General features: G+C 41.8%; 1 protein-coding gene across 1 annotated transcript in view; it reads left to right on the top strand.

The window, feature by feature from the left end:
- The first annotated feature begins 1,655 nt into the window (after positions 1–1,655).
- Positions 1,656–12,513, top strand: part of JMY (junction mediating and regulatory protein, p53 cofactor) — a 73,053-nt gene continuing 62,195 nt past the window's right edge. Inside the window, exon 1 of the mRNA XM_084304902.1 lies at positions 1,656–2,720. Within this exon, the coding sequence (XP_084161028.1) occupies positions 1,926–2,720 (795 nt within the window). The 5' untranslated portion in view covers positions 1,656–1,925. The remainder of the gene's footprint in view (positions 2,721–12,513) is intronic.

Below are 12,513 nucleotides of genomic sequence, written 5' to 3'. Positions count from 1 at the left end.
TGGATATACACAAATGCATCTTCATTGTTTTTTCTTTCGTGCATTACTGATGACAAGACTGGTTTGCTGCTTACATTCATCCACTGCAAATTTGCTTCTGAATACTTAAAAGAATCAAACTGTAGTTCCTCCACCAACACATTGATGGCTTGTTTTCTTAGCCACTTCTACATGGGGTATAACCTTATCTTTTGGATCATTTCACAGATGCTTTGATCTGCACCTGAATTTACAGCAACAGAAAAAAATGTTGTTCTCCAAGATGTAAAGCACACCCGTTTATGGTCCTTTCCTGTGGCTGCTGAGCCATCATTTCCTTCTTTTCCCTAACAGCTGTGACTTTTGGTATTTGAGATGTAACCATGAGTCTCCTGAATACACGAGGTTTCTGAGTTAATGACCTGAGAATGTTTGGATTGTCAGAGGCTCTCCCCAAATACTTTAGCCTCCAAGGACAGGATGCTAGTCAATACCTTAACTTCAGAAAAAAGCAGTGATGGTGACTCACTCTGTTTCTCTGGCAAGCTCAACTAGAAATGTTTTATTCCCGTGGTGCTTCTTAAATTTACAGAGGAACAACAGCATCACAGATGAGCCAATGCATACTATGTTATTTTTGATTAAACTATTTTTGGAGCTCTATCATTAAGACTTTTTTTTTTTTTTCATTTATACAAAGCGAAATGGAGTACCCTAAAGGGCAACAAGAAACGGACCACGGGCCTTAAAATTGCATTTGATTAATCATTCCTTTCAGACTTGAGCTGTCCCTGCTGGCTTCCTGTAACCTTCGACGTGCTCTGCAATACACTTGGAAAACTCCGCGAGGTTTCCACGCTGCCAATTCCTAAGTAGGACAGGCCAACACAAGCACAGAACGCCGTGCCTCGGCGCAATCGGTTAGCTCCGTTTTTTTAAAGGCACAGAATTGCCCGAGACAGCTACTGCAGAACATGCCCTCCTCCCCAGGGCTCCCTGCAGCCGCTGCGGGGCACGCTCGATTAGGGCCTTTCAGCTATTCCGCTTCAACCTCTGGTCACGACGAAGCACGTAAAGCTGACGGGGCGACGTGCACCTCCGCGGTAACCACGCAGACAAAAAAAAAGGCTTGGTGGAGCGGGAAGAGCAGGAAACAAGCTGGAAAAAAAAAAAAAAGAGAGAGAGAAAAAAACAAAAACAAACAAACAAACAAACAAACAAAACTCTGCCAAGGGCTTTGGGGAGGGCTCGGGGGGGGCGGGGAGCTGCTGAGGCCGGTACCGGCATGGGCGGAGCCGTGAGGGGGGACCCGTGAGGCGCCCGCCCCCAACGGCCGCCAACGGCCCGGCACGCGCCCGCCCCGGCATGCCCCGCGCACCGCGTCCGAGGGCCGGGGGCCGGGGTGAGCGCGAGGGGCGGGGCGGAGGAGGGGGCGGGGCGGCCAGCCAATGGCGGGAGGTCCCGCCGCGGGTGGGCGGGGCCGGCACCGAGTTGCCGCAGCGCCGCCGCCGCCGCTTGTAAACAGAGCCCTCGGCCCACGTGACGCGGCGGTACCTGCGCGGCGGGCGGCGGGCGGGCGGGCATTGTCCGCCGGCAGCGCGGCGCGGCGGGCGGGCGGGAGGAGGGCGCTGCGCCAGCACCGCGCGACGCTGCCTCACCTCACCTCACCTTAACCCAACCCCCCCCGCACCCCCTCGTCCTTCCTCCTCCTCCTGCTCCTCTTCCTCCTCCTCCTCCTCGCCGTCCTCCCTCCCTCCCTCCCTCCCCCGCCCCGCCGCTGCGGCCCCCCGGAGCGCCCGCCCTAAGATGGCTGATGGTGGGCGGTGAGGCGCCGCGCGGGGCTGCGGGCCGGCCGGCGAGAAGCGGGGGCGGCTGAGGCGCGGCACAGCCCGGCGGAGCACGGCACGGCCCCGGGTCCGGGTCCGGGTCCGCGCAGCAGCAGCGCCATGTCCGCCTTCGCGCTGGAGGAGACGCTGGAGGCCGACTGGGTGGCCGTGAGGCCGCACGCCTTCCAGGAGCGCGAGAAGCACAAGTTCGTCTTCATCGTAGCCTGGAACGAGATCGAGGGCAAGTTCGCCATCACCTGCCACAACCGCACGGCGCAGCGGCAGCGCAGCGGCTCCCGCGACGTGCGGCGGGCCGGGGCCGGGGCCGAGGCCGAGGCCGGGGCCGGGGCCGGGGCCGCCCCCAAGGCGCTGCGCAGGGGCCCGGCCTGCGGCGCCGACCCCCCCGTGCCGGCTCGGGGCTCGCTGCGTGCCCGCAGGCCGGCGGTGGAGGACATCGAGGTGCTGGAGCTGGGCCGGGAGGAGGCGGCCGGCTCGCTGTCGCTGTCGTCGTCGCCGCCGGTGTCCGAGCCGGCCGCTGCCGACGCGGAGCCGGCGGGGGAGGAGTGCAGCTGGGCCGGGCTGTTCTCCTTCCAGGACCTGCGGGCCGTGCACCAGCAGCTGTGCTCGGTGAACTCGGAGCTGGAGCCCTACCTGCCCGCCTTCCCCGAGGAGCCCTCCGGCATGTGGACGGTGCTGTTCGGGGCCCCCGAGCTGTCCGAGCAGGAGATGGACGCGCTCTGCTACAAGCTGCAGGTCTACTTGGTGCACTGCCTGGACACCTGCGGCTGGAAGATCCTCTCGCAGGTGCTCTTCACCGAGACGGACGACCCCGAAGAGTACTACGAGAGCCTGAGCGAGCTGCGGCAGAAGGGGTACGAGGAGGTGCTGCAGCGGGCCCGCAGGCGGATCCAGGAGGTGAGGCTGCTGCGCTTGGTCCCGGTCTCTGTGCCTTTTCCTTACGCTCTGACATCTTCTGTAGTTGTTCTCCCCAGCTGCTCCTCCCCGCCTCTGTAGAACTGATCGAGCCATAACAGACACACACACAAAAAAAACCCAACCAACCAAACAAAAAAAACAGGAAAACTATCTAGTTGGTTTTTTTGTTTGTTTGCTTGTTTTTTGATGCTTTGAGAATCACAGTAAGAAACCAGGACTTAACCTTTCCAAGGGGTCTAGGGCCAGGATTTAAGAATGTGTAGATTCCTCGCGCTATCTCAGCATGGCTCCCTACTTTACCCTGTGCGATCAAATGTTCACAAATGTCTACAAGAATCTCCAGGACTTGGCAGTGTCTTGCTGCCAGATTCTTGTTGTTGCGTTGCTTTGCAGCAGGATGTGTTGGAGTCTGAATTCTCCTGTTTAATAGGAGCAGCAACATGTGGTGTTTATTTTGACAGTACAATTTAGGCACTCGAGGCCAAAAAAGCTCTAGGTTTTTACAGGCTCTGGGTGCTGAATCTGGTATTTCAAGTGAGATGATGTCTTCTGGTGGAATTGGCATAAATACAACTTTTGTTCGTTCTTGGTTGGGATTTCAAAAAGAAAGCTATCTAATCTCAGCGAGGATTTACTGCGTTGACATTGCTGGAGTCTGACAGGTCTTGGATGTTTCAGGACTTGAGTGTTTCAGGATGTTTCATCCCGCTTCCCCATACCCATACTCTGTTTAGACAGAAGCAGTTGAGAAGGTTGATTCCATTAACTTCTTACATCAATGTGTAAGATTTTTTTCACATACTTGTGTGCTGAGTTGTATGAGGACCCAGACTTTCCCAGTTAAAAAAAAAAAAAAAAAAAAAAAAGACGTTTACATTTGTTTTTATGCTCCTGTGGCCTTGGATCAGGATGCACCCAGAGTGCATCTAGGTGTGACTGTGGATGAATCAGGTTATGGAATCTGGGGTTTTTGCAAACGCTCTCTAAACTTTGTTGTATCACTGTAAATCAAGTTGGGTTGCTTCAGCTGCCCCCTTATATTCTTCCAGGATTGCGTGTTCAAAAAATGTGTGATGGTGAATTTTTTTTTTTTCCCTGATGGAGTACGAGCATATGTGCTTGCTGTCTGTTTTGATGGCATAGCTTTGGGTCTTTGTAGGATTCTGTCTCAGCTTTTCCATAGTGACTGAAGCTACAGAGTACGAAAAAACTGTTGTCAGCGATGAAATCACGATAAGGGCATCTCAGTGTAGCATTTTCAGGTACAAGCTTATTTCCAAACTATAACATTAGGATATGTCATGGGAAAACAAAAAGGAAGAAAAAACACAAATAGCTATTGAAAGGGAAGAATTCAACCTCATTAATTTTTCTGTACTACAGGTAATTTGTCTAATAGTGTTCTGCAGTAGTCTTAGTCCAGAGAATGTGAAAGCGTATCATTGTCTACTTCTTTCTATGGATAAATGAATGCTTGGTTGTATGTACTTAAATTAATTTGGCCCTCAGCTGAGCAGTTTTTGGTCAGGACGAGAGAAGTTCCTGTTAAACATCGAGTTTTGGAACTGGCTATTGAACTCAGCGCGTAGTGCTTCTGAAGAAACACTGATTCAGAATTACTGTGCAAGAACTATTTATTTGTTTCTTGAAGAATTTCAACTTCTGTTTTGTTAGGACCAATGCTATGGTCAAAAATTAAATCAGGTATTAGTAGGCAATGAAAGCTTTATCATAGTCAACCCACCGTTCTCTGTTAACATTGAGAACTTGGAGGAGTCAAAATGGCAGAATGTATTTGTGCATTTGACTACAGTACAACCTTCCTTTCCAATGGCAAACAATCCTAGCATGCCTCAAGTCGGTACAGCTGTACTTCTGTCACTGTTCATGATGTAAATCGATCCTTCTTTAATTAAAGGTAGTTCATCTTTAAGAAAAGAAACCAATTGAATGACCTGCTTGACCCTTTTGGCTCTCAGGTTTCTCTTTCCCTTACCTGTTAGTGGTTTGTATGGTCCATAATGTCTTCCTTTCAGGCAAATACTGATGTTGCTTGTCATTGAATTCTAAGCGAATTAAGCAGTGGGTGATGGGTACCGCCAGGTATTTCTGAAGGAAAGGTTTTTCATACTTTCAAGCAGAACCTACTGAATCAATGCTTTGTCTCTCATTTTAATTTACTTTTCCATCTGTACTTGAAGCCTGCCTGTTAGCTGTTCGGAATGTTGGTTTCCGGCAATTTAAAACAATTTTACCTCTCTTAAGAGAACTTCTGAGGAGAAGGGGAAGGACTTGGCACTGGCAACTGAAATAGTATGAAGGAGCATAATAAGTATAGAGGGTTTTCATGCATGTAGAGTTGTGTAAAATACAAGTTTAGAACTCCAAGATTTTGGCTTAACTTTTTAAGATATACAGGAAATAATTATAAAACCCAGAAGTGTATCTTTATCCAGGACAGTTATTCTCTGTGCAGTTACAGTATTATTTAAGAAGTGCTTGTAGTTTCTGTTGATCATGGTCTTTGGGGTGGAGAAGCAAAGAGCAACAAAACCTCATTGTTTCAGCATGCCCTATTTGGCCATTTGTTGCTTTCCGTAAGTTACACACAAGCAAGTTTATTTTCACAGCAGTTAATAATTGTTGCTTTTTGTAATAGGCATTTTTATCATTGTCTCAATTATAAAACTTTAATAGGCCAGAAGAATGTTACAAGTAAAAACAGATCCAAGATGAGAAAGCTCTTCTGCAAGTATTTCTATATGACATGAAATTATTTTCTTCTGCATAATTTGCAGTTTAAAATTAGCACGTCTTTTATTAAAACACACACACACACACAACAATTCTGGAATAATTTAGAAACAGTAAATTTATGCTACAGTGAAGCTATGTTACAGTAAATATGTGTATCTAAAAGAATACATGTGAGTGTAGTAGTATCTAAGATGGTATTGTATCTCTGCTTTGTTGGCAAAAGGTTGAATGTAGTCACAGTATTACTGGATAAAAACTGCAGTTATTAAAAACTATGGTTAAGGCGATTTGTTAGCATAGTCATGCCAACAAACGCATTTTTTCTATGGTTATCTTTTTACTTGCTCCTGCATAGCAAGTTGTGAACATGGGAACCCTGTCTTTACATTTCACGCTTAGTTCAGCATCTTTGAATTAGTGGTACAAATGAATCTCTCTTTTTCCTTAGAGTTTTAATTGCTATAGCATTATGAAATTTGGCAGGTAATAGTCAATAGCTATTGACTACTGAGTGCTAGTTATAAGACTAGTCACAGACTTGCTTTTGTTTTGCTGCTTCTCTAGGAATTCTTGTGTCTGTAGGCAGACTCTTGAAAGACTACTTAGTGTATCTGTTTTCTGTGTGTTCTTCTGAGTTCTTTTAATATAAGAGCTCAGAAAAAAAACTCTTAGTAGTTGATTAAACTCTAAAGAAATTCTGAGAACCTTATTTTCAGCGGCTAACTTAAGAATGCCTTGGGAGTGGCAGTGTCCTTGCCCTGTATAGTGGAATATCTTACTAAGCACCAGAGTAGCCCTGCAAATTTTTATGTTGGTTGGCTTAGTTTCCTTTTGACTCAAAGGGTTAGAAAGGTTACGAAAAAATAATGTCCAAGTCATTTACATGTTTTGTTATAGTAACAACTTCTTTATAAGAAGATTTTTTTTTGACAGAAAGCTGTTTTGCTATTTTCTTTCAAATTAGTGTGTATATATATAATTTTTGAAGATACTTTTGCACAGCTTTAGTAGGGGAACATTGTTTTCAATGAGTGAAACGTGACTGTCAAATCACACAGATGAGTAAGTATTGGCTCACGTGTAAATCAAAGGATCTCACGTGCTTTCTAAAGGCACTGTCAAATATTTTTATTTACAAGAAAAAAATGTAAATAGTATCCATAGGTTATTGTTTTGTTATTCTGATATTTCAGTGAAAAATAATAGTTGTGGTAGTCTTAGTAACTTGTCTTTATTTTCTTGCTTCTGACCATGTGTGTTCAGTTCTAAAGTAAGTGTATATATGGTAGGTAGTGAGGCACTCTATGAAAAATTAAAGTTTTCCAGAGGTGAGGTGACCTCTCCCTACTCAGTGATCTACTCCTAAGCACAATGTGATTTAAAGAGAGACTTTGACATCAAGGTGTTAAATAATCCAAGAGTAATACAAAACAGTACAAAAAAGTATTCAGTGACGCAAAAATTAGATACTAGCAGTGGCGTTCCCTTCAAAACCGGTGAAACATCTCTATGCAAGAGGCAAAGAATCCTGGATGTTAACTACAACAGCTAGATCTAGAAGACACACAAGGTGTTTCATGAGGGAACAGAACACCAGTTCAAATTTAAACTAGGGTGCGCAGAAGATTAAAATACGATATACTGTAGATTATTGTTACTATTATTACTTCTCTATCTCTGTTGAAATTAATAGAGCAGGGTTAATTATTAATTACTGCTCAGCAATAGTCTAGGGCATTCTGGAAATCCAAGCTTATTTCTGTTTGAAAGCTGTTTTCATGCACTCATCAGTTGTAGTGGTTAACACTTGTTTGTGGTACAACTACTTTAATTCACTCCTAAATGCTCTGTAAATAAGCCGTCTAACCAATGTACTGCTACGATAAGTTAATAGTAACCAAAATATAATATGGCAGCAGCTGTAGGGCATGCTCTATAGAACAGGTAAGTAGTCTTCACCTTCCTAAGAAACAGTTGCGTGGTAATAGTACTCTGCCTAGTACTTCTGTCGTTGCCGAACCAAAGACTTTTTTTTCCCCTCAGTGTTAAACCTTGCCAGCCATCATCTTTTTTATGTATCTAATCTGCAATTGGAGCTATTAGCAGTTAGGTTTGGTTGTTACAAACTAGTCCTCAGTTACTAAATATTTTAAAGGCCTGGCATTTTAGTGGTTGGAAGTTCATACCTGACTCATTCTGCAAGCATCAAACACTGGTGAGGATACCATGACACATTTTCAGATAAGCAGAATGAAGCATGGAGTGGTTGCCACACTTTTCTGTGAATAATAAAAATTTAAGTCACGCTTAGAATGAATTCTGTGAATGTAAATAAATGTTACAAGTTAACCACTTTATGATGTGATACCACTGAAAGGCAGGGAGCTGACGTAGAGAAGGCTGTATCATTTGAGATGCTCGGTCCTTGTTGCGGCAAGGATAAATAAATACTGTAACAACTTAATCATATGGTGGACTTAAAATTGCTGAAAGTCAAAGCTATTATTGCATACCATTGTAAAATGCATGCTTTAAATTGGCTTCTAGGAATTTAGCATTTAGGGGACATTGACATTACCACAGTCTTTGCTTATCTTAAGCCTGTGAGTTAAACCCTTCCAAGTACTACGCAAAATAACTGTTTACCTTTTAATTTGAGATCTTTTATCTCTCATCCTTCTGTTGGATATCTTCCTGACTAAATGTTTATTTTTTTTTTCTAGTGCCCTTCCATTTTACTTCTCTTTCATAGGTAGCAGCAACTTGCTTTTGATTGCTTATGACTTGCAATTGCAGGTTAATTAAAGTTTTGGGTGCTAGGTTTGTTTTTGTCAATGCTTTGACAAAGACTACTTTGTCAAGACTACTGTGTTGTCTCTTTTTCCAGTCTGAGTTTGATACTTCTGGATTTGAAATTATATCTTTTTTTTTTCCTTTTGTAATTCACTTATGGCATGCACATGTAGATAAACTTAATGTGTTTTTCTAGTTTTGCCTTGCTAGTGTGACAAGAGCTAGCTAAAGGTGATGAATACTGCTACTGTATCTGAAAACAGTAGAGAACGTTTAAAACAATACATATTTCTTCAAGATGTATAAATGATATGTGCACAAAGAAAAGGACTTCTGCTTGGAAAGTTCAGTTTCCCTTGACAGAATGCAAGTACAACGTGAAAAATAAAAGTACATTCTATAGAGTATAGCAATACCGATCAGGATGACCCTTAATCAGTAAGCATAGGCTTAATATTTAGAAACTGAACACAGCAGTTTGCCATTCTTATAGTTTTCTGCCCTATCAAAATACCTGGGAGAAATGCAATGTATGCTCTGTTTAACAGTCTGAACACAGGTTGAGGAATCATTTTTGGCTTGTAGTTGAGGAAGTATTCTAATGAAGAGTTTATTTTAGAGATAGACTTTACTTTTAAAAGTTGTTGCCTAATAGGCAGGTGTAGCATTTTCATGTGCTGGAGTACTTTGACAAGGTGGGCACAACCTATGTGATAAACACTCTGAAACACATTATGCTCTAGGGAATTCACAGCCTACCTTATTTCTTAGCTTTTAGATACTGTGTTGGGTTGTTTTTTCTTCATATTTACATTATCTTCTTGCATATTTTTCCCCCATTTTACCATTTAGCAATACCGTTTACCATTTTTTAGCATTACTTTCCTTCTCACTCCTGAACTGAATGTCCTCCAGGCCTTCAAGTCAATGCCTTTTAATACTGCTTTCAATATCCAGTAACTTTTTTCTTCTCAGTTTCTTGCTGTGATAATATAACACAGGTTGGCTTAGAATTGGAAAGCAGATTCTTTCTAATCATTGCACCTTCTTACATTTCTTTCTGTAAGACACAGCTTACTAGTAGATGGTCTTTGAGGTTTATGTTGTACTTTATAAACATGATATAGCTTCCACAGAGCTTAAAAAGTCACTCTAAAGCCTTATATTTCAGAAATGGCCAAATCTACCATTTTTCCTCTTTTGGGAGGTGAATTTTTGATCTTAATAGAAACAAATCCTTGTAGTCCAACATGAAACTGCTGTTACTGAAAAGAACTTCAGATAAAGTGGGGACCTGGTGAAACTAAAGATACATATATAAAACTCTTCTTTCAGGAGATGAAAGCTTACCTGTAAGGGGTATGTTGGGGAGAGAAAGAAGACAGGCAGAACGAAAGGGAAGGGAAGGAGAATAAATAAAGGTTTTCTGAAGATACATTTTAACTAACTCAGTTATATTACGTATATATCTGCCCTGTTGCTCAGAATGCTATCTGCTAGATAGCAGTAGAGTAAGGTTGCACCTGTTGATTTAGCAGTTGAGAGTATCTTCTAAATAAGCTCGATCCTCCTCTTCCTCCTGTATTTTCTCCAAAGAAGAATCAACATTAAGATTTCTTTCTACTAATTCTGCTATGGTTGATAGTGTAATGCCACTAAGTACTTTTTTGTTTTTTTTTAGTACCATGCAAAACCAGGAGAAGCAAATGAGCATGTATTGCACTCAGCAGAGGAACCTGCAGCACCTAGAACATTATTCTAGGTGCAGTGTTGGGCAACTAGAGTGCTCAGAAGTTGCCAGTAACATAACACATGTTACATTGCATCCTCCCTGTATCCTAGAAAGCAAATGAACAGAAAGGTAGCTAAAATAAGTAAGTTTAATTTTCAAAAACTTGTCACAAGTTGTTAATTTACCTTGTAATAAAAGCATGAAAGTGAGGTATTCTGCTGTTGTAAACCTTCTGCTATGTTAAAAGTGGAGTGTCCAGTTGTTTTGTCCTGCTCTGTCAGTGGTCAGCATGATAGTGCTCTGGGGAAGGGCTAACATACAAGGCCAACAGAATCTGTAGGTTTAACCATGTTATATATACACCAATCTAGATGGTTTTGAGAAAGGGTGCCAGTATACACTGGAACAATTTACTTGAACTAGTCATATGTTTTGCATAGTACTAACATGACTATAACCATTCAGAGCAAAGATCTTGGATAGTTCATTGAAAATCCTCCTCTAAGTGCAATGCTGTTTAATAGCAAACAGGCAAGAATGTTTGAGGAATGGTAATGAAAGAATTCTTGAACCCTTAAAAGAAGTAATAATATGATCTCATCAGAAATCTGATGTTGATATCTACTAGAGTATGGGTTAGTCTCTAAGAATAATTGTTGAAGCTCATGCAAAACTTGATATGAGATCGTAAAGTCTAGAAAATAGTCCAGATTTTTTGGACAGGAGAATGGATGATTTCATAATATCTTCCAGTCATAAATTGCATAAATTAACAGGGGAAATGTGTTTTTGTTTTAATTAGTTCGGTGTTGAAACTTGCCCAATTCCCATCTTCTGAAGAATTTGGGCCTGAAATATAAATCCAAGCCATTATAAGTTTGCCTGAAGACTCCATGAAGAACTTTGAAACAAAGTGCTAGATTTTAACTTGCAACATTTCCACAAATGTCTTCTTGTTTTGTAGCTCTTACTTTTCAGCTATGTACATTACTCCTAATAACTTCTTACTAGTGGCACATTTGTGCAGTTTGGATTTTACCTTTTGCTTACGTCCTTCAGCTATAGCAGCCAGAAAGGTGTTTCAGTGTGATGACAGCTTCCTAGGCAAGCTAGTTTTTGAAAATCTTCATCTGGAGCTATTGAGAGTAGATATAAATAAATTTCTGCTGTTTAACTACCAATGACTGGTTGCAAAAATTTTGGCATAGGTTGTTTTAAATTAAAAAACCTTTTACTGGTAAGTTCCTATCTTTGGGTTTCCTTCTAATCTTTTTTTTTTTTTTTATGGTATTTGTGTAGTAAAACTATGGATTTTTTTTTAATGTATAGGGCAGACAAACAATCACAACAATTTGAATGCTTAGTAAGCATTTCTGTGTTTGCTGTTCTTTTTGTCAATTCAGTAGCCCATTTTATTGTTTCTTTTTCCAGTTCTGAAAATTGTTATTTTTTGTGCTACTGTTACAATACTTTTCCAACTGGATTTATTTACTTTTGAAAAACATTGCTATTGCTCAACTAACGTTAACTAAAATGAGTTGTAGAGCAACTTTTCACATGAGTCTACAAAACCCAAATTGTTGCAGTTTGCTTCTGTAAGGAAGTTATTTTGCTTTTGGAATAGTACAATATTTGTTTATAATTGTGATGTCAGAATTTCAAACTGAACCCTTTGTCACTTCATAGAAGTAAAATTTAGGAAAATATCCATACATGGCAGGACTTCTAAAAATCAGCAGATGTGGAAGAGTTTAGTTAATAGGTAAATTGTATGCATTATTTCAACTGTGTTTTATCATGCTGATTTATCACACATGTATTTTATTTCTTTGTGACATTTAATACATATACCCATATATATTTAATACATACATAATTTCTTTATGAAAACAGGACTAAATCCAGCCCAACTGGGTAACACTGCAGAACACAGGTCTATGATCACCTGATATTAAATTGCTCTCTCCTTAAATGTTATGCTGCTACAGAGGTGAGATAATAGCTTACTATTTGTGTGGTATTTGTTGCTAGAGCAGAAGGAAAAATAGCATGCATGATACAGTGTTTCAGGAGTTTCTTCATACCACAGCCTTTTATTAGTAGCAGTGGACTGTAATAGTGGACTGGATGTTATATTTTACTTCTAGAAGCTTTAAAAATAGGGTGTAGTCATGTGTAAACCTGTTCCTTTCTTAGGCCTGACTTTATCTGTCTTTCTGTGATTTCACTGTTATATAAGGTGCTGCAGAGTTAGAAGCAGTATTGAACTACACGAGCCCTGCGAAGCTACACAAAGGGCCATTTCAGTTACACGTCATCTGTTGTCCAAGGTTTAAAGGTGGCTAATCCACCACCCTGCTGAAGAACTGGACATGCTGTAATGCATCGCTTACTGATGCTGAAGGTGGGGGTGGGTGGGATCCTCCTGCAGCTTTGTGTGCCTTCCTGTTCTGCATCTCTGTCCTTGATGATTCAGTGCAGCATAAAACT

This window comes from Netta rufina, assembly GCF_964035555.1.
Source record: "Netta rufina genome assembly, chromosome: Z".
In the NCBI taxonomy this organism is placed as follows: Eukaryota; Metazoa; Chordata; class Aves; order Anseriformes; family Anatidae; genus Netta; species Netta rufina.
The sequence above is the reverse complement of the archived record's forward strand: the minus strand, read 5'-3'. Positions and strand labels throughout refer to the sequence as shown.